This window comes from Mastigoproctus giganteus, chromosome 5 (assembly GCF_048544385.1).
Source record: "Mastigoproctus giganteus isolate SK-2022 chromosome 5, ASM4854438v1, whole genome shotgun sequence".
In the NCBI taxonomy this organism is placed as follows: Eukaryota; Metazoa; Arthropoda; class Arachnida; order Uropygi; family Thelyphonidae; genus Mastigoproctus; species Mastigoproctus giganteus.
This window is the reverse complement of record NC_143579.1, coordinates 51,747,074-51,770,964: the sequence shown is the minus strand read 5'-3', so window position 1 is coordinate 51,770,964 and position 23,891 is coordinate 51,747,074. Positions and strand designations below refer to the sequence as shown.

The following is a 23,891-nucleotide window of genomic DNA, read 5'->3' as shown; positions in this document are numbered from 1 at the left end:
GAGCATGCTTATGGAAGTATCTACAGAAAAGGCATGCAGCAGAAACAGAACCTCTATGAGACAGAGTAGAGAGACTTTGTTAGAGATGGGTCATTAATTAACCTAACTGCCTTCTGAATGGAATCTAGAAGCAGAGAGAAGACACCACCCCAGACGTGAGAACAATATTCGATGGCAAGGTGGATTTGCAATTTGTACAGAGTGAACAGCTGTTTGGAAAAAATGTAACACCGAAAATGAAAGAGAAAAACCTAGTTTTTTCGAAGCAATATTTGCAATGTGCTTATGCCAAGAGAGATTGGAAGTCAGGGCAATCCCAAATAGAAATGTGATCTTGTCTAGAAATCTGAGGGTCATCGAAGATAAGCACAGGAGCAGAAGAATCATTTTGCGAGATACAAGAGAGTACCGAGTTACTTAGCATGTTCAAAACCGAGTTTGCACTGATTAATAACTTCTTTACAATTGTTTGAGCTTTGATGTAGGCAGAAAATGAGCCTGGAGATTTCAATACAAGCCAATTGCGATATGCAAAACTCTTATCTCAAACAGCCTCGTCACATTTATTGTAAACCAAGGTAATGTCACTGACACAATCTGAGCAAATGTTGACATCAGAGGATTTGAAACAGTAAACTGACCATGGAAAAGAAGAAAATAATAAACCTGGAAGAGCATCCCATCTTACATTTTTGTAATGCCAAACATGAAGTTGAGATTGGCCATGAGAGAAAGGCTCAAGTGGAGAAGAGACTATCGCTAAGTTGCGATCTGAGGTGCCTAGAGGACCACTCACCTTGATTGTGTACTTAGATTTGTTTGTGAGAAAAAGATCAAGCGTATTGGCTGTCTGGGTAGGATTGTCTGGTATTCTGGTAAGTAAATGAATCTGCGCAAGGTCATTCATTAGTAATTGGAAAAGCCTTAGGATCTCAACTAGCTGGGCCCGTGTGACTAGAAAATGGATGCCAGCTGAAGTTTTCATATTTTAACCTGGTGGCACATTCACTGTTTGACAATCGCATAGAAGAAGAACAGGAGCTAGGTGTAGTAATTCAACTGTGCTGAAAACTTCATTTCAAGAAGGACATAGACTTGCTAGAAAGGTTAGAAAAGAAGGAAACAAGTTATAGATGCAAAGAATATTCCTATAGGAGGAGACTATCCCTGTAAGAGGCAGCCTAGAAACTGGGCATATGTGAAAAGATCTGATATGTTTCAGGCATTAAAATAATTCAGCACAATTATTATTAGGAGCATTCTCTTTCTAGGGCATGCAAATGAGGGTCATAAATTATGAAAAATTAATTGATAAATGGCTAAAATTTGCTTTCAATAAAACAGTTATCAGCTACTGAAACAAGCTATCACCCAGACAGGGGGATATTCATGTGTTGTTGTGCCAGATCCCAGGGTTTCCCCCATAAGCCGCTATTGTACTTCTTGTGTTGAAGCTTATGCCAAAACCGGCCAATTGTATGTAGTGTGTTGGACGTGTAAGTGTTATGATATGTTCTGTTGTTATGTTATCGGCCGGTGCCTGGCTCTTAGCAGGTAAGAAGCAGTAACACCTGGTCACTACGTCTCACACCCTCATCCCCATCACGTGGAGGCAGCCAGGATCAATTATCTCCTGCTGGGCAAGCCCAGGGCATAACACCTGAGAGTGCCCGAAAAAGAGAATGAAGTGGAAAAAGAGGAATACAGAGGGAGAAGTTTGGGATCTGGGGAGGTAAATGGATAGAAAAGAGGAGAATCAACAGAGGGACTCTCCAATAGTTAGAAGTGAGAAGAAGTAAAGCAAGAATAAAGTAGGAAGAAGTGGACTAACTTCTCTAACCATGGAGACCTATCTCATGGAAAATCCCATCCTAGGAACTAGGATCAGCAAAACATCTTAATTTACAGTTTGCCTATCCCCTTGTAGGCAGAACATCTTCAGTTGTTGAAGAAATAATTGATCTTCTAACAAAAAACACAGTGAAAGCAAATTCCACAAATTCTGAAAAGCTCCACAGAAAGACACTATGTGCAATATGTACAATATCCTCTTCTTCAGGAACACAGCAGAATATACACTATGTACAGATTCGTCCAATGTAATGCCAAGGTAATGCCATAACGTGGCCCAATAAATAAAAGGTTTCAGAGTTAACGCAAAAGTAATATACATGTCCAAATCCTAGATGAGATCACATTAGGCAGGGTTCAAAATTATGTTTTAAAAAGTTCTTGCCTAAATACAAGCTCTAAGAGAGCCCAAAAAGTCTAAGATAATCATCCAAGACAGTTAATAACTAGGAAAAGTCTGTAATATGAAATGTCACAGTGTGAGTGAATACCACTCACTTTGTGAGTGGTATTCAGTCACAAAGAAATATTAATTCCAAAAACTATGAAATGCTAAAGGCCAAATAGTATCTCGATGAGTAGAGCAAAATTCCTTATACAGTAAATACCTATTCTGCTGAAAACAGTTCTACATCAAGAACAAGTCTATTATAAAATCCAGGAAAGTGTAGCACTTAATGATACTAATCAGTTGCAAATATAGAATCCAATCAAAAATGAGAGATATTTCTTTCCTAATCCAATAAAGGATCCAAGAAATCACAGGAACAGTAAAACTAGGACCTAATTTCGGTTCTTCTTTTAAATGCACGAGAAGCAAACACATTCATAGCATTAAAAGCTGCCTGAGACTCAACCAGAATTTTATTCTTGCTGGAGTCCAAGTTATGAACTACACTAAGCAGGTCACGTCGAAGATCGTTATAATAATGACATTAATGAAGAATATGGTTAACAGTTTCTTCCTGGCCACACAAACAAGATGTTGTTGGTGAAAGTCCCAGTTTGTGAAGTTTAGTATTTATACTTCGGTGGCAAGTTAATATAAACATACCATATAAGCCCGGCGAAAACCACTTTAACTCCTCCTTTTTAATTTCCCTTGCTACAGGCAGAAAGTCCCTTGTGACTGCACCAATATCAGATGAAGACTACTCCTGCTGCCATTTTGCAATAAAAATTTGCCTTAATCTTGTCTTCTCAGTCTTAATGGGAGCACTTAGATCTAATTGGATGTTATCATAGGTCAATGGTATTTTCTTCATAAGGTAGCGGTACCGAACTTCAAAATGGACAGGTAGTTTCCCAAGCAAAACCTGAAGAGCCATGGTGGAGGTAGTTCAACAAGCTCTTGACATGGTCAGGAGGGCAGCCCTCTGTGCTTGTAACAGTTGCTTTACTACAGCAACTTTATTGGCTCTAAAGCCCCATGCACCAGCTCCATAAGAAATTATCGACAAAAACACACAATTATAGTGAAGTCGTAAGATTTGACCTCTAAGACCCCAGTCTTGTCTTGTTATCTGTTTAATTCGGCTCAGGAACAATTTAGCCTTTTCTTTCACATACTGAACATGTGGTAGGAAACTGAGAGCATCATCAATATAAATGCCTAAGTATTTGGTCTTCGATAAGTACTTAATGGCTTGTTCCCTATATTTAATAACTGGAGGTCTTCCATGGTCAAGCTTTCCCTTAAGCAACATCTGAGATGTTTTTGCAATAGAAACCTGCAATTTATGTGTTGAAGACCAGTTGGAGAGTTCCAACAGCACAGCATTTGCTGATTCTTCAAGGCTTTTCCTAGAATTACCCTGGATTAATATTGTAAGATCATTAGCGTATGCGATCATATGAATAGCTGGAAAACTCTTAACCAACCAGGAATTAAAAACCAGATTCCAGCACAAGGGACCAAGAATTGACCCCTGTGGACATCCTCTTGTAACCCTGCGAGAGACCTCCTCCAGTCCAAATTTGACAGAAATGGTACGATCAGAAAAATAGCTCTTTAAAAGCTTATATATATTTATGGACACTTCAGCCTACCGGAACCTCGCCAGGGCACTTTGCCACCAAAGGGTGTCAAGGGCCCCTTTGAAGTCCACAAAGAGGCCGAGCAAATACTTGGAATCTGTATCAGCCTGAAAATCTAGAAGTCTAACTAATGCATCTTCTGTCCCTCGTCCTTTGGTGAACCCATACTGGTCTCCAGAAGCAAGTCTTTTGTTGGCACATGCTGCAATTAATCTACTGGCAACAACCTTCTCTAGCGCCTTTCCCAGAACTGGGAGAAGGGCTATAGGCCTATATGATGATGGATCCTTAGCCAGTTTTTTGGGATTCTTAAGCAAGATTTTGAGCAAAGCTCTTTTCCACACTCTAGGGAATTCACCACTTCGTAGGCATGAATTAAACAAAATTAATATTGAAGCTAGTACAATTTTCCAGACTCTTAACAATATCTACTTCAATTTTATCATACCCAGGGGATTTACCTGAGCGCATGGATTTTATTGCGCATTCAACCTCTTCCAGAGAAAATGGAGGTTCTTCAGTCAATCCTGTGTAATTAGAATTTAAATGTACGATGTCAATTTGTTCCAGTGACATATTAGTATCAGAGTCTTGATGTATAATTACATCTAATATTCTATCTATAGTAGAAGACCAAGATAAGGTACTTTGACCTTCTGCAGTTGTGACAGAAGTGAAAATCTCCCCTGGTGGAATCTTTTTGGTCACAAGCTTGTAAATAAGTCCCCAGGGATCACTATTTCCCTGGGTGCTAATTAAACTCTCCCAAGAAGTCCTTTTTTGTTTGCGAATCTCATTATGATACTTTCGTCTTGCTTGTTTGTATCTACTTTGTAAAACCGCCAATTCAAGTACCGTACGCAATGGATTTCTCTTCGCCCTCTGGAATTCACATCTAGTCCTTCTAGTAAGCTGTTTTAAATCAGTTAATGTAGAAGACCACCAAGGAACGTGATATGGTTTGAACTTTCTAAATTTCATTGAGGCTTCACAAGCCTGTATAATAGTGTTCTGTATAAATTCAACTTGATTATCCAAAGGAAGAGATTCTATAATACCCATCTGCTCAGGAGTAAACATTTCTTTTATTACCTTGTCAAAGACCTGCCACTTTGCAGACCTAGTGTGAAAACGAGGCACATCAAAAGGATCCGATCTAGAACGAGAAACGATATCTGTCATAGTAAACTTGATAACGTTATGGTCACTTGTTACCCAATCAGTTTTAACCTGCCAATCCGAGATCCTTTGGGCCAAAGACAGTGTTGCCAAGGGGACATCTATAAATGATTGTCCACGTGTGGTAACAAAAGTCGGTGGATGTCCAAGTGTGTTAAGAATTTTTAGACGATGTGTCATAATTACTTCCTCTAAAAGTTCCCCTTTTTCATTTGTTTGTCGAGCATTCCACAATGTCGAATGGGCATTAGCATCTATTAACAGGAATATTTGTTCATTCTGTAAAGCTCTCACGGTGGAATCAATATAGTTCACAAATGGTTGAATAGAATCATTATGTTGGGCACATTGACAATAAATCAAGATAAGATAAAACTCCTCGAACCTTCAATGCAGGCACAGACTGCGTGTGCAGAGCAAAGACTTGAAATCCAAGTAACAGTTAAATTAGGGTCAGCAATGACAATAGCTGCCCAAATTCTCCTTCTTGCATTTCTGCCAATACCAGTAATGTCTGGGTCAGATTGTAAAAAATCGCATAGGTAAACCTTTTACTAATCCCTTATAGGAGTAAGGTTCCTGTAGGGCCATGATATGAATAGAGTGATCAAGAACAGTTGTGGTGAGGTCATGCATAACTGCAATCGCACATTGACAGTTAAGTTGGAGAAAATTTAACTGTTTTAAATTTGTACTGCTTGTGTTGGAACTGATTGGAGGTGTATTATTCATAACTAGTTTTAGATCTGATAATTTCCAGCGCCTTTAAATATTCTTGGCATTTAGCATCTTTATACGAATGAGCATAGTTCTTTTTTTCTCCACTTACAGTTCGGACATTCTGGGGGTTTGTCTTTATTCTGGCAATCTGCAATATTATAACCTGAACAACCGCAGTGACCACATGTTTGAGCTTCTTGAGTACACGTCCTAACTGAATGGCCATAGCCAAGGCATTTAAAGCAACGTGGTACTATAGTATAGTCCTTAACCATGTGAGATGTCCACTCTATGTAAACTCTATGAGTTGAAAGCAAAGCTTTCCTAATATCACTGGAAACCGCGAATATCCAATTTACCGTTGACCGATTTGGTTTGGGACGTGTTTAAAACCTAGGTTTTACTTGCACCTGTACCTGAGGTAAATCGATAATCCTTTAGATTTTTGTGAAATAAATCATCTAATATATCTTCAATTTTAACCTCCTTGTTGTCATCACCCAGACAAGAGGAATTAGAGATAAAAACTCAGAAGAAACAGATAAAACATGTAATCAGGGAGACAGTCATTACTCATTTTTCATGATGGAAGCTTAATAAGCTTTTGCCTCTTGCACCACTCTGCCAAAATTTTAACACTAATAATGAAAATACTAAAATCAGAATTATAAATATACAACAATAACTTTTCTGCTTATTTACCCTGGCATTATTTGAAACAGGAATAACTTCAAACCTAGATAGTTTCTTATCCATTCTAGGACTTTTTGGAGAGTCACCCAAGGGTAATCGTTTAAAAGCTTCTTGCAAACGCCGTTCACGACCCACTTGCATTTCCAATAGCAGAAGAAGCTCAACCCGCTGAATTGAACCCAATAATATCATGGAATCTATTTATAAAAAAAAAAAAAAAAACACATATATATATATATATATATATAAAATCTAATCAAACTTCATTAATATATAAAAATATATGGAGTTTAAACCATGAAAAGGATAAAAACATAAAATGAACCTATAATTGTTAATAATCAATATTTTAATTAATATTTTTACAGCTAAAAATTATAATATTCTTATCTATATTCTTTCAGAATATATTTCTATATTCTGTATATGCAACTCATCCTATGTTCATAGGAAGAGTTGCATATTTTGTAGCCAAAAAAACCCAGAATAACTCATGTAACTCAAGGAGGGGTCTCTCTGCCTGAGATCAGCTAACTACAGACCTGATGGAAGAGACCTTTAGAAATTCCTCCGGTCATTGATGAGATAGGAACCCAGCCTTCTCCAAATGAGTGACAGGTGAAGCCACTATAGTGCCAGATAGGACATCTTAAGCCTTCATTCAGATACCAAATGCTTTATGTTCAAGAGATTCAAGGGTCCCCTCTGAATGATAAATTATGTTCAACTAGTTATTAATATAATCATAAGTACCACAAAAATAAAGTATAATGTGCAGAAGTTCCCCCTCATGTTTTAATCACTTAGAGCACCTAATAGGTGCTCTAAGTGATTGTCAACCAACACTTAGATTTTTTTTCTCTAGTCAACAATGATATAAGTACTGCAAAAAATCGCCAGGTTTATTTTATTTATTAAACTTAAATTTCCTGACTTACATGGACATATTGAATATTTTGACCCCTGACTTTTAGAGGCTTGTGTATGATTATTTCTAACTGAATTTTTTCTAACCAATGATACAAATATCTGTATAACTAATTTATCACATTCATAATGGAAATATTCCTTTAAAAGAAAAATATAACCTAGTTAGTCAGCTGTGGTTGTAAGATACTTGAAAAGCATATAATACAATAGATATGAATATTTCTAAATTTTTCCTCACTCAATAATAATATAAGCAACATTAAAAAAATATATATTCATAATGACAATAGATCCCCCCCCCAACTCAAGTAGTCACTTTCAGTGATCACAGAATCTTTAGAATCTTATACAACATGCAAAAGAAAAATACAGTAGAACCGGTGGATATGGTAACTAAATGATTTTTAATATGGTAAAGAAGCTTGTTTGTTTGTTATTTGGTTTTTAGGAGCATTAGCAGTGGTCATTCCCTGACCTTTCCGCATCCTCCGTATTTGGTGGTCACAGGCTCGAACCACGGTATAATCAAAAAGTGTGTTCTACGCACTGCTCCTGCCCACCTGGCTATGGAGACGCCAATGGTAAAGAAACTTTCAGGGTAATGAACCCCTTCCTCAGCTAAGTACATACACACAGAAATGTAAACATAACATAAAATGTTAGGAATGGAATAAACTAAATAAGCAGTGTGTGCTCAGATTGCTGGGAGAGCACGCACATGAACATGAGTGTTCGATCACTTACTGTGTCAGATCAGGTGATTGTTGTTGGTACCCGGTGCATATATGGGACGACTGCCAGTGTTTGTTGTGCTTTAACACTACAGATGCCAATACTGGGTGTAGTCTTGTACCTCTACTGAGATTCAAAACTTTGTGACAGCTAGATATGTTTAGGGATTCTAACCATTGGCAGTGACAGTAGTGCAGAGATTGGTCGATCATCTCGCTGTTGCAGCTGGAACTGAGGTCATGTTGAGTTGACCAGAAATGCTCTGCAATTGCAGAATCGCCTAGGTTGATGGACCTATCAGGTTCCACGATATCGTCTGGAGCTTTCCCCCACATAGCATGATAGGTCCATCCACCTAGGTGACTTTGTACACTGCAATTGCAAAGCATTTCTGGTCAATCCAACATGACCTCAATCCCAGCTGTGGACAGCAAGGTGACCAATTGACCAATCTCGGAACTACTAATCACCACATGGTTAGGGACCCTAAACATACACTGTGCTGCTACTTTATTAGGTAAGCCCCTGCTGTGCACACAAAGCAGGTGTCCCACAACGTTGCAAGTCACATGACCACAGTTGTGGATATAAAGCAGCAGAACAACCTTTCTAGTATCAGTTAAGCATACAAACTGTAGCAAGAATGGGGAAAGGGAGTGATCTAACGGACTTCAAATGTGGCATGGTAGTAGGTGCAAGACGTGCTGGACAAAGCATCTCTGAAACAGCAGTTCTCATGAACTTTTCATGCACCACAGTTTCAAGGGTGTATTGAGAATGGTGCAACGAACAGAAAAAGTCCTCTCAATGGCACTCCTGTGGAAGATCGTTTGTTAATGAGAGAGGTCAGAGGAGGATGGCTAGAATTGTGCAAGGAAACAGACGGGCCACAGTGTCACACATCACATCAGAATACAACCTTGGTGTGCAGACCACTAGCACACTGTCGCGAATGGGCTACAACAGCCGATGGCCACATCGTGTACCTTTGTTATCAATGAAGAACAAGAGAGCACGCCTCCTGTGGGCACAGCGACACCAGCACTGGAACATCAACGATTGGAAAACAGTCGCTTGGTCTGACGAGTCGAAGTTCCTGGTGCATCATGTTGATGGAACGCACAGAATCTGGCAAAAACAACATGAATCCATGGACCCGTCATATCTGACGACTACTGTATAAGGTGGTGGGGGGCAGTGTTATGGTGTGGGGAATGTTTTCTTGGCACACGTTGGGTCCATCGATACCCACAGATTCACATCTGAATGCCACATTGTACCTAAACATCATTGCTGACCAAGTGCATCCGTTCATGTTGACAGTTTATCCTCAGTTAGATGGCTACTTCCAACAGGATAATACACTGGTGCACAAAGCCCAAATCACTATGGAATGGTTCTAGGAACACGACAATGACTTTTCTTTACTGCAGTGGCCTGCTCAGTCCATGGATCTCAATCCTATTGAACATCTTTGGGATGAGCTGGAATGGGCTGTTCGCTGCAGGCCTACACCTCAATCAAATCTCAAGGAACTGCGTGACACACTCGTGTCTGCATGGTACTCCATTCCTGCACATTTTCAGCATTTTGTTCAATCCATGCCTAGATGAATTCGGGCTGTTTTGAAAGCTAAAGCAGGCTCAACACGCTACTAGGTAGGTGTACCTAATAACGTGGCAGCACAATGTATCTAGACATCAAAGTTTTGAATCGCAGTAGAGGTACAAGACTACACTCAATTTTGGAGTCTGTAGTGTTAAAGCACAACAAATGCTGGCAGTCATCCCATATAAGCGCCGGGTACTGACAACGATCACCTGATCTGACATAGTAAGCGATTGAACATTCTCATGTTCATGTGCACACTCTCCCAGCAATCTGAGCACGCACTGCTTATTTAGTTTATTCCATTCCTAACGTTTTATGTTATGTTTACATTTCTGTGTGTATGTACTTAGCCGAGGAAGAGGTTCATTACCCTGAAAGCTTCTTTACCGTATTAAAATTCATTTAGTTACTGTATCCACTGGTTCTACTGTATTCTTCTTTTGCGAAACTATGGAAACCAGTGCTACAGGCCCATTGGTCTGATACCTCATGAGAAATATCACATTGCAGCATCTCATGTCACTTACAATAAAAAGAAAAACAACAGGTAGTCAAAGTGACTCATTAGGTTTCACTTTCCACACTCACTGAATAGTGAATACGGAGTGATAGGCCTAGCAAATGACCTTCACTGCCTATTATTTTTCTCTGTACTATAACACTCCTCAATTCCTCTACCCAAATAATGAATTTAAATGAAAGAGGAAGATCAGTTTATATCATAAGCACAGGTGTAACTATATTGAAATAATCCCTGGCAAGGGAACTTTGGGCAGAGATGATTATTCTAAGTAAATGACTTATTCATTGAGTAAATCACTCACTCATTCAATCACATTCTAAATATTTTTCACGATTATCTACCACTGAAGAAACAACATCGTTATGAATGCTAGATGCTAGTAAATGCACAAAGATCTTTGCACACAGTTATTGTACATAAACAGATTATTAATTACTATCACTGCATCTCTATTATCCCAGAAATGTATAATATGAGGGATGCACTGAAAGCAATAGTGACCACATAAAGATTATGTATAGAGAAAGTGTATTTAGCAGTGGACCCTGTGCACCCAGCCTAATGGGTTAACTCCTATACAATAACAATAGTATCATCAATGCCTATAACATGATAAATTCATTTACTTGTAGTATAAGGTAATGCTTTTTTCATCATACTGGCCAAACTATGTGAATAATATCTCTTCCCATCAAGTAGTCTTCAGTAAGTGCATTTTGAAGTGCTTTTCCATTGCAGCTGTGATATAGAACAGCATTATTCATTCTAGTTCTATGTTCCAGAGATGTCTAAAGTGCTATGAACTCTCATATGTATTATGTTTCTGTTCATTTGAGGCTATCACATTAACTTCACCTGTAAATGGTCTGTCTCCATCTTGCTGATTGTTCCTCTACACTTGAAATCATCAAGTACTATCTGTGGATTATCCTCAGGTATAGCTAAGCATTCTTGACTATCAGCCTTTACCAGGACACAATGGCTGAGAGTGGCAGGTTTTGATGGTGCATAGGTCAAAAAACAACTTTCACAATTCTTTTTCACAAATCCACAATCACATGATTTTTAGAAATCAAGTTGATAAATATGTTTACAGGATAAATTTGGAATTTAATATATTTTATACAAAAAATAAATTTAAAAAAAAACCATGAATTCTTTTAACTTTGTAAACCAGGTATTTTGTGGCTTTCTAAAAAGAAAAGAGATATAAAAGATGGAGTGACAGTAAACTTCAAACTGATCTTGCATCAAGCTTTGGATCAACAAAAGTGTTTAATGGTAATACAAAAGGTAAATATGACTATTTTTTTTAAAAACAGTACTTACCTAAAGATTCAACTAAAGGAAAAGACTGTAAGCGTCTTTTAGTCTTAAGAATGCTTCTTAAATCTCGATATGTAGCTCCATGCCAAACACTAATTACATCTCTAATCATGATATCTTCTACGTATATATTGTGAGCCCTGAAAAATTAGTCTTTAATCAATTCTTTAGTTTGTGAAAGAAAATTTATTCAATGTGGGTAAATAATAATCCAACAAAAAAAGTGACCACTTTTAGATGTCATAAAACTAAGTTACACTAAAGGAAATTTACTAATAAGGTGCCTTGTGGAACACTGACAAAGCCCCAAGATTTAAACTCTTATAGTCTGAATTTATTTCTGAATATTTCTCAATAATGTATTTCTTATTTGTTAAAAAAACTCAATACTCTAATAATAAAATATGAATTTTACCATAATATCATCCAAATCTGTTATACCCAGTGAGCATACAGGTTACTATCTATTTAACCCCAAGCTATCCTATTTCCTGTTAGCTCTTTAGCCTGAGCCAAAATAAACCTTTCCTCTATCATTTGCATCAATTCCTTTATTTCTTATTCAGCTCTCCAGATATTCTCACAGCACAATATGACTGGCATACAATGATAATGAAATTTTCACATCTCTCAGTGACACATTCTTTTATTAAATGGTCCATGAAAATTATAAAAAGTGGTGATAAAGTGCAGCCTGCTCCACTTCAAATTTAACCCTTAAACCATTTTCAATGCTTCCTTCAATCCTCAATGCAGATTTTCCTCCTTTCTTTTTACAAATTTCATATTCCTCATAAAGGATTATCCTTGATGCCATATTTTTCTAGTATTTAGAAGAGCAGACCTCTAAGTACTTTGTCATATACTTTTTTTCCAAGATCAGTTAATCCTAAATACATACAGTCAGACCTCTATATAACGAAATCAATCATTCCCTTGAAAAAATTCATTAAACAGAATTTCGTTATAAAGAAATATGACCTTTTTAACAATAAAAAAATATTGTAAATTCAGAAATATAGTAAAAGATAGGAAATAAATCAGAAATAAGTGGGAATGAATAAATTTTCTAACATTTTAAAACAATTAATTTATTTATACATACATATTAAGAAATGACTACTTACATGATGCGCACAATGTATTAGTATACTTTTAAGAATTATGTTGTAAAATATTTGGTTATTTTTTGTTGTACACTGGATTCTACTGTACTGTTCATAAAAATGTTCACATTTGTTTAAACACTCAAATATAATTTCTGGCCCATTTTCTTCCCACTGAAGGCCTCAACACAAAGTTTTAAATGCTGCTAACATGTCTTGTTCAGAAGGTTTAATATTGCCCTCATTTTTATCCAACTGTTCGTCGATATTGTCACTAGTTCTTTAAATACGCTCCAAAATGTTGGAATCACTCAGATATTCAGCTACTATGACATCATTATCAACTCCTAAAAATTCATCAAGAACAATTTCTCCATTGATCAAACCTCGCTTGGAACTCTTCCCAATATTGCTCAATGTCTTGTAGTTCATCCCTCTCATCACTGTTAATTAGTGTTTTAGCAAAACCTGCTTTTGCAAAACAATTCTTAATAATTGTTTCCATCTTGACTCCACACTCTCGCCAACTCTGATATGCACATCCACAAATCTATAGGTTGGTTGGTTGGTTGGTTTCTATTCTCAGTATAATCTTTTTTTTCAGTATGCACCTTTGGTAGTGCATTTTCAAATCCTTGGCCCATTTGCTGCAGTTTAATTGAGATATTCGGAGGGAAGAAAACAAGCTTCACACTTGTAAGTTTCAAAATTACCAAGTGAAGGTGGGCAGGGTAGTTGTCGACAATCAATGCGATTTTTCTGTTTTCTTTTATCATCTTTCTATCGAAATTTAAAATCCACTGCTCAAAAATTTACTTGTCATCCAAGATTTTTTTTTGTGGTTGTAGTCCAGCTCTAACGACTTTACTTCTTTGACACATCGGGGTTGTTTACTTTTGCCTATTACCAAAAGGTCAGTTTTTCATTACCAGCCATATTTGCACCAACCAAGACTATAATTCTCTCCTTACTATTTTTACTACTTAAACATTTATCACCTTTAAAAGTCAGTGTCTTGTTCAGAAAACATTTAAAAAATAGACATGTTTCATTAACATTGAATATGTTTTTGGGCTCACAGTAAGCCCACAGTGCTCTTTAAATTTATCCAGCCAACCAGAACAGGCTTGAAATGTTTAAAGTCCCAGAAAAAATGTGTACTCCATAGCCTTTTCTTTAATTAATGACCCTGATATCAACACATTTTGGTCTAGAATCAACTTCATTCACTTAAAAACTGCTTCTCATCTACATCTTCACAAAGGCATAATTTGGCATGCTTCCAACTTTACCCCGTTTCCTCAAATAGTTTAGAAATCAAAACACAGTTTTTCAGAATGGTTAATACACTACTGGAAGGAATACCAAATTTTAAAGCAATTTTTTTTTTTTTTTAATGTCCCAATCTACACTCTTAAGCCCTTCCACTTTTTCACACTACACTTAAGGATTTCCTCTTACAATGTCTAAGGTTACTTGCACAGCAGCTAAAAGAAAACTGATTTAGGGACCACTTGTACCTACCATGTAAACAGAGACTGATGAAATTTAGTGAACGTGTGGATAACTAATTTCTTCGCCGATTGCAGTTGACCATCGTGACTTCTTTGTATAGTAGTGTATAAGTTTTACTTCTTTTTAGTCATTGCTGACCCACTGCTGGGCAAAGGCCTCTCCCAAAATCTTCCATCTTTTTCTATCCCGCAACGTGGTTGTCCAGTTTTCTCCTTCAGGGTTTTATGGGCACCACTAAATTGTGGAATGTTTTAGCTCTTAATTATTAATCCCTTTAGCTTCTAAAATCTAAAGGGATTAATTCTTAATCCTTTTAGCTCTTAATTCATGCTTTCTACAGCATCATCTTTATTGCCTAAAGGCCAGAGGTGCAAACAATGCGTACCCAGGTCTCTTGAAATCAGTTCGTTATATGGAGATTTTCTTCATTATATGGAAATTGTTTTCAAAGTAATGACAAGGGGGAGATCAAAAAAAAAGTTTGCTACATAGAAATATTCGCCATATGGAAGTTTGTTAAAGAGAGGTCCGACTGTATTTCCATTATGTTCCCATAACTTTTCTATAGTTTGCCTTAGCATAAATATTTGATCACGGCATCTGTGTGGCTTAAAACCTGACTGTTCACCAAACAATAGCTCTATACAAATATCTGAGATACTTGTGTTGGTTTCACTGGTACAATAAGGTGTAAGATTCCTTTACAATTTTCACATTCAGCTTTATTTCTCTTTTTTATATATTGGCACAATAAATGCCTTGGCTCCAATCTTCTAGAACTTCTCCTTCAGAAAAACAGCCTCTGGATAATGCAGACCCACTGCAACTCATTTTTCATCCAGGTTATGTCATTTCAGGTCAGTTTCATCTATATCCACTGCACTTTCCATATTTTATATTTCTCAAGGCCTTTTCTACCTCAATAATAGTGAGAGCATGCAATATTTCCTCTATTTCAACAATGTCTTTAGTTTAATTTAAATCCATACTACTAAATGCTTATCATTTTTTATTACATTAGTTATTCTTTTCTTCCTCTTGCTCTGGGATTTTTTTTTTTTAAGCCTCTTTCACACTTTTTTTTTTTTTTTTTTTCAGTAAGAATTTATCAGTTTTATTTGTTACTTTTTCTTTTCATTTGGTTTTTATATTTATTAGATCCCCCCCAATAACCAAAGCCTTGACATTTCTGATAAGATGTGCCTTTTACCCACATCCACTCCGCTGACAAAATCTTCTTTAAATAATTTGTGGGGAATTTAATTTTAACTGGTATTTAGTTTTATCAATTTTTAATGTTTGGCTGTTGCTTTTGCTTTATCTAGAAAACTTTTCATGCATTGGCTATTCAGTGCACAGTGCAGCAGTTCTTATGATACTCAAGGTTCAAAAAAAAAGCATGATGTCCATTTCAGTCTACCAGTAGACCCAACCCCTTGGCATCTGCTGAAGGCTGAAATCAGCACAGCACAGAGTAAAAAAAAAAAAAAAAAAAAAAAAAAAAAATTTAATTCTTGCACATTTATCACTCTTTTCTTCTGTATTTTATGAAGGTAGTTAAAATTAAAGTAATACACACACAAGGCCAATGTTAATGAAATAAATTTTTATTTAAAAAAAAAAAAGTTATTACAATTCAATTGAAGTAATTATAAAATTCTAATTACAATTTTGTAAGCTGTCTAGCAAGCCAGTTTGGCTGAAATGTGATCCTTCAGGTCATAGCTTTTGAAAGTTCAGAAAGTTCTTTTGACTTTGGAAAGAGGTTAAAATCTGGAAGGAATCATGTGTTCAAAATATATAATAAATTTCTCAATTATATTTATTCAATAAAGAGACCATTCGTTGTGCTACATGTGGTCTTGCACTGCCATGGAGAATGGGCAGTTTTGCATCCAAAATTTCCAAACAATTTTCAGATGCAGCCTTCGTCTCAAAAAATCTTGTGAAATAATAATTAGAAATGACTGTCATTTCTTGAGCATGTCATTGTCATGAATGCCATACTGTCTATAGCATTCATGACAATGACATGTCACCGGGAAAGATCATTTGCCACCACAACTCTTCACACGATAACAAAAGAAAGGGTGCTTCCATTGTATCAAGTGAGTCTTGAGTACGGACACCCACATTAAGGGTGGGGGGGGGGGGAGCATTGCCCTCCTAGATTTTTCAATTTTAATATAATTCATGTAATTTTTTCTCACAAAAGGAATAGTAAATTAAAATTTCATTTCAGAATTATAGCAGATTTTTTATTTAAAATCTCACAAAATAGTGACTTTTTACAATTTTGTAAATAGCACTCATAGGGGCTTTGTGGCCCTGCTATTAGCCATTTCTATACGTTTTAGTTTTTTTTTTTTTACCATGGCAATACATTTTTCAGCCTAAATTCCACATGAGCACAATCACATTGAATATGTAAACTCTTCTTACTTCAGCTGACATGAGAATAAACAGTAATAAATGAATTTATTTATTTATTCCTGATCTTAAGTCATCAAAAATGCTTCTACAGCCTTTTTAAAAATATTGTTCCCATCTTGACATTGTACTTCAAGCTAATGAATTGTTATCACACACATTCAACTGATTATAAATTTCAGTCAAGTTTTTGCCATGTAATGGAAGGATGAAAGATGTAGAGAAGGGCAACAAGACTGGTGAGGAACAAAGAGGTGCTCTTACCAAGAAAGGCTTAAGTTCTGCAAATTGCAAGGTGATCTGATTGAGGTGTTATAAGGCCTTGAATGGATTGAGCAGGCTAAATGCTGATGGGATTCTTCTTGCTCAGATAACAAACCTGAGGGGCATATACTGAAATTGAGGAAAGACAGTTGTCAAACAGGTGTGTGGAAATTTGCCTTTAGCCAGCGGGTACTTGATTGCTGGAACAAACTTCCATCTGTCGTTGTGGAAGTAGATAGCTTAAATAAATTCAAGAAAGAACTAGACAAAGTTTAGAAGTGAATGGATGGATGGATGAAAGGGGAAGTTTTTTTTTTGTTGTTGTTGATGCTGTATAAGCTTGCTTCCTTGCAGCATATGCCTCTACTAATGTTAATGCTTCAATTCTGACATACAAGTATTGGTCATTACATGTTATTTCATTTCATGTCTTAGACTCATCTATTTTAAAAATCTGCAACAGAAGAATGGGTTATGGAGAAAGGTGAAACTACTACTGGTTCACTTACAGTTTGATTCTTTGGCAAGATTTAAACTATAGTTGAACCAGTTACCCAAGCAAAGCAGTTATGAGCTGGCTGCATGGCACAGTGTGCGTTACTTTGGACCAGTTAATGTTGATAATATAATGCTAATATTCTACAGTTATAAACTGCAGAAACAATTACTTTTATGGCAGCAAAAATTAAACTGGTAAAATGTGAGCACTAAAATAAGGATTATTTTCTATGATACATCAAGAATAGGAGTTACAATTTTTGGAGTAAATATTTATATTCAGTAGCAAAGCAGAATTATAATACCCTGATAAAAAATGCAGATTTTACACAACGTATTGAAAATATTGCCTACTGTTACTTACTCTGATGACGTTGATAATATAGGAGGAAGGTATGGCAATTTTTTTATCTGAATAATACTGTCATATATTGATGGCTGTAAAGCTTGAGCAATGGCATTGGCAATTAAGACTGCAAGCTGAAAAAAAAAAATAAGTTAAATAGTATGGGGAAAAAACACCACATGAAAAACAGCAATAGTTTATCATTTACAACATATAAAATTAAATGGATTGGGCTCAGTTTTTAATTTGCACTGAGCCAAAACAAGGTCAATAAGGTCATGAGGTATCAGTATATTGTTTGTTTGTTTGTTTGTTTGTTTGTTATTTGGTTTTTAGGAGCATTAGCAACTAAGGCCGTATTGCTCCGGGATATGCAGTGGTCATTCCCTGACCTTTCCACATCCCCCGGATTTGGTGGTGACGGGCTCGAACCCCGGTCTAATCAAGAAGCGTGTGCTACGCGCTGCTGCGTATCAGTATATTATGTCTGTATCTTCAAAAGCATAAGTGTGTATATACTTATATTTTTATTAAATATTAACATTTGTTAAATATTTGTTAATCATATTAACAAAAGGTAACATTTTTCAGGTAGAAGGTAATTTAAAGTGAATTTAAACAAAATTTAATTATGTAACTAGATTAAAAACTCACACTAACTGAGAATTCACTAATTTTTACCCTCTATAATTTGGGCTGCCTTATTTTTTTGTGTGTACAGTATCTATGCAGAATGGAGATTTTCCCTAAATGAAAATTTAATCAGAATTCTGAACTTCTCAGAAATACTTGTAAAAGATGTAAAATAATTCAAAAAAAATTTTTTTAATGCAAATAAATACATTGCGGCACTGCTATTGCTAGATTAATACTAGCCATTAGTACAAGGAAGCTACAGGCTTTTGCTGCACAAGCCAAAATAAAATAAATAACTAATAAATATAAAATTAATAATAAAATAAAAATAAAATAAACAACCTATGTGTTTTCCTCCTCAGTCAGTTTCAAAATTTTGGCCTCTGGTTCTTATAGACCTCAATTAGGTCCCCTCTAAGGTAACTGGTTGACAAGCTCTGTAGCCCACGTATATGAAGTTTTTCCTTATATGGATGCACTTTTGAAGATATCACTAGGCTGACTGGGCATTTTTGAATGCTTTCAAGCTCAATTTTTTTTTTTTTTTTTTTTTGATAGTCTCCATGCTTAGACACAACATTCCAAGTGCAATTTCCTTATACAGTGGGATTATAACCTCCCTATCTCTTCAAGCAAATGCTTGTTAAATCATCAAAATGATACCATGGGCTTTCCTTGCTGCCTGTCTCCATTGCTCAGAAAATTTATGTCCAATTGTATTGCAACTCCCAAATCCCCTTCTTCCTAAACTGTTTTTAATTCAACACCACCAAGTGTACAACTTATTTTGGAGTTGCTATTTCCCCAAATGTAAGAGCTTGTATTTTGCTGCATTAAAACACAGCTACAACTTTCCTGGACCAACACTGATACCTATCCAAGTTATCCTGAAGGAGTGCTACTTTGCGCTGATCATTAATCACTCTCCCCATCTTCATATCATCTGTAAATTTTGAAATTACATCAGCTATCCCTTCACTAAAGTCACCTATGAAAATCAGAAATAACAGTGGTCCCAGAAGCAATCCTTGGGGGGATCCCACTTCAAACATTAGATGAATCTGAAGAGTAACCATCAATCATAACCCTCTGCTTCCTCCCCTGCAACCATCCTGTGATCCAAAGTAAATGTTCCAGCTCATGCGAGACTAAAATTGAAATAAATGATATTGGAATTATTTCCTAGATCCAGCTCATCAGTAAGTGTGCCAAAATTGCTAACTAGGTTAGTTAAACACGATTTTCCCTTAAAAAAAAAAAAAAAAAAAAAAAAAAAAACTGTGCTGTGTAGTCTTCAAAATTACATTTCTAACTAAATGTTCCTGTACTGCAACTTCACCACTGCCTCCACGATTTTCTCTACCACTGATGACAGACTGACTAGTTCACAGTTACCCAATTCACTCTTAAAACTACCTTTACATACTGGTGATACACTGGCACTACCCCAATCTAGAAGAATCTTTACACAGTTTGTTGATGCCTTCATAATAAACCACCTGGTCTTGGCACATTATAGCCTTAGTAGCTAATGCACCAATAAAACCAAAACCAAATCATAATAAACCTTAATGGTAACAATGCACCCTTTCAGTGCCTCCTTCAAAATTACTAGGTGCAGGAGCCTTACTTGCCTTAAAGCTCAAAAGTTTTTCTAATAAAGTAATATCAATATTGCTAATTTCCTACCACTCAGACTCACAGCCTCTTCTCACTGTGAAGGGTCTTTTGGCTATAAGGATTAATGCCAAGTCCTGTTCAATTCATCAGCTGGTTTATCTAAGCCTTTTCCCTACTCATATTAGGGTCCAAATCTGATTCATTTTCTTCTTCTTTATATTCATTCAAATGAAAAATACCTTGTCCTTGTTCTTTGCTAGTTAAAGATAGTGATTTGTCATATTCAACTTTGCCGTTTCTGTGGTAATCTTACAAATTAACCTATAGCTGTCATACGCTTCAGAACTTTTCATTGGTCTATAACAGAGCCATGCCATCTTTTTGTGCTCTATCAGACTAGTCACCTCTGTATTCATCCATCTCAGCATTCTCTTCCTCGTGTCATATTTTCTTAATAGTATATATGCATTCATGACTTCTGTGATTGCTTTAAAAGATATTCCATAATTGTAATATACTAATCTCCCTCTGCTATCTGCCCAAATGAAAGATGTCATGCAGCATCTTAAACTGTCACAGTCCCCTTTCCTGAAATTAAACACCATCCCTTTACATATAACAACAGCAACCTATTTCTACATCTTTCTTCCAACTAAGGACTGTATAATCACTTTCTGCCATTTCTTATACTGTGAGAAATATGATATCATCTGGTTTGTGGGTCATGATACTTATCCCTAGCATTTTATGTATCATGCTGATGCAAATAACAATCATCCAGTTTATTTAAAAGTTGTCCACCATGGTAAGTTTCCCTCCCACTTGCTCCAATCAGTAAGGGAAAAATTGAGATTTCCCATAATAACATTCACACTTGCTTGCCCATTCCATCTGCACATAGAGGCTCTGGTCATATTCATTATAAGCTTCTGTTCAGCAACATACTTTCTCCATTCTTATTTAATCCTTGCATTCAACTACTTCACACCACACCGATTCAATGTCAGCATGCATAAGTTCTGAATCTGGAAAAACTTTAGTCATGCTCCAGCTGCTTTTGATAAGAAGCATCCCCCCCCCCCAACTCTTTTATCTTCTCTGTCCTCCATAAATACATTATACATACCCTATAGAAACTCATCATTCCCTATTTCTGGGTGATCTCATTATTTCTGTTATTCCCATTATGCCAATATTAGTTGTCCTAATGAGGAGTTTGAATTCCCACATTTATTGATGACACTCTCAATATTACCATAAAAACAGTTACAATCAAGATTTTCTTGTAGAGGTTGCTACCCTGGCACACCCCTTTAAGTTATTCAAGCTTGTTTACCTGGCATTAGCTTCCTGTTCATTTGATACATTGCTACTGTCAGTGTGTCTTATCAATATCAGTTGTTTCAGCAATAAATAAGAACTTCTGAGATGTGCACAAGTGTTAGTTTGATTCATGTCATCAGATAAATGAATATTTATATTAACCCTGTTACATACATTCTGACCTAACTCACAGAATTTTTTTTAATATGGGTCTATATTTATTCAAAAAATCATCAGTTCAAATAATTATGCACTGTTTATTCCTTAAAATCTGATCATCTGTTGGTGACATCATAAATTGATGCTTCTGGCAGACACACTCCAGTTCGAGTCTACTTATCCTTATTACAGAAAATGATACCTATTTCCCTGATAATGGAATCTCCCAATAAAAATTAAATCATCTTAAATCAGAGTAGTATGCACTTGAGTATTCTGTTCTGTGGCCTGGGGGTGCATTGGCTGGCAAGTCACTAGATACTAGAATCCCTAACAAATTCCCAGTTATTTTTCTCTCAAGTATTCAACAAACTGGGACCAGTACACTCCTTATATATGGAACAATGAAAATAATCATCTCATCAGCTGAGCTATGATTATCAACGAGATCAATCTTTGAATATACATGCCACAGGCTATGCAAGTGACTCATACAGGAATTGCCTACAACCATTTCTGTCGGAGCCACAATATCCTTGAACAAAGTATTAAATGTAGATCTTGTAACAACTATTATTATGGTAAGAATTAATCACACAAACTATTAAGGAAGTTACCAAAACTTTAATCATGCATGATCCCATAAAGTGTGTAACGTAGCAGAATTAATTTTACAAAAGATAAGGATTAAATTCACAAAATATTACCAGAAATAACTTCACGAAATTACCAAAACTAAATTCATAAAATTCTAAGATAATTAAATTTATGGAAAAACAAAAATCTGTCTAATAATCTCTTAATCTAATCTTCCTTAAATATCCTTAAATATAATCCAACAGAACTTACTGCTCCATGTTCACTGTCTGTAACTGCCAACTGTGAAAATTTTTGCTAAATGACTATTTTTTATCTTTCCACTGAAATTTAAGAACTGCTGGAATCATGGAACAAATAAATACACTGACTGTATTTATCTTATATCGTATACATCTTTGGATAACTAAGAGTAAGAACAAATGCATGTATACTTGCATATACACCAATGCTAGAAGTACAGTAAATAAATTTGATGAATTTAAAAGTACTGGTCAAGACAAGTAAGACATTGTTGGGATATCAGAAATGTGGTGTCGCACAGATATAAGGAATGCAGAATTGGAATTTGTACAATGTGTACAGAAAGGATATACAAGATAGAAAGGGAGGAGGGGTTATGCTGACACTTAAGAAACACATGAAATCAAAGGCAGTGCATCCAGTTGATATGGGTGGCCAGTGCAATGTTGAGTCAGTTTGGTGTGACATAAGAACTGGGAAAGCAAAGTTGAGAGTAGGAGTGTGTTATAGGCCTAATCACACTGATGAGTACAAAGAACAATTATACAGAGAAATAGAGTGGGCCAGTAAATCAGTGTCTTATAATGGGGGATTTTAACTTCCCAGATATAGACAAACTTTTGGGTTGATCACTTGCACACTAGCAAGGCTTTTGTGGATTTATTGTATGATTGTTTCCTACAGCAGCATGTTAGAGAGGCAACAAGAGGGAGTAACACTCTTGATCTGATTTCAGCAGTGATTATTCAGGCATTAAGAATTTTCAGATAAAGGAACCACTAGGTGGTAGTGATCACAGTGCACTGATGTGGGATTTACTTAAAGGTCACCCCAGGGGCTCACATCTGGTGGTGAGTATGGGCTTGGCACACCCAGTGTCCTGAGCTAGATATCATCATTCTTCTCTTTCTTGGTGATTCCCTTCTACTTCTGACTCTTGTTCTCTCTCTCTCTCTCTCTCTCTCTCTCTCTCTCTCTCTCTCTCTCTCTCTCTCTCTCTCTCTCTCTCTCAGGGTAATTCAAATTTTTTTTTTTTTGGCTGGTGCAACATTAGCCTCAGGATTCCTTACACCTTATGGCTAATAATAATAATAATAATAATAATAAAGATGTAACTGCCATCAGGGGTAAAGGGAAGGGTTTTTGCTTTCATAACAGTGACTACACTGGTCTCAGACAGTTTTAAAATTCAATACAGTGGGAACAACTGATTCAAGGAATTAATCTTGAAAGCTACTAGGCTTTTCATACCAACTAAGAAATACTGTTCAGGGTTTAGGCCTAAACGGATGTCAGATGAACTAATGAGACTCATGGCAGAGAAGAAAAGTGCATGGGATGGATATAAATTATCAGGAGATACATAAGCCTAGGATAGATATAAACTAGTCTGTAATCAAATCACAAAGGAGGTCAGGCAAGCAAAGGCAGATTACAAGAAATCTTTGGCAAAGGATGCAAAAAAAAAAAAAAAAAAAAAAACAGTAAAGACTTCTTTCTCTGTGTAAACTCTAGAAGGAAGAAGATGAATCAGATTGGTCCACTTAATATC

General features: G+C 36.2%; 1 protein-coding gene across 3 annotated transcripts in view; it reads right to left on the bottom strand.

Annotated features, from left to right (window-relative positions):
* LOC150085388 (chloride channel protein 2-like) overlaps nt 1-23,891 on the bottom strand; it is a 271,615-nt gene that overhangs the window by 96,760 nt on the left and 150,964 nt on the right. For all 3 annotated transcript variants that reach the window (XM_090374018.1, XM_090374019.1, XM_090374020.1), the window contains 3 exons: nt 17,780-17,895; nt 11,606-11,742; nt 6,490-6,677 (listed from right to left, as the gene is read on the bottom strand). In XM_090374018.1, coding sequence (XP_090230144.1) covers nt 6,490-6,677; nt 11,606-11,742; nt 17,780-17,895 — 441 coding nt within the window. The remainder of the gene's footprint in view (nt 1-6,489; nt 6,678-11,605; nt 11,743-17,779; nt 17,896-23,891) is intronic.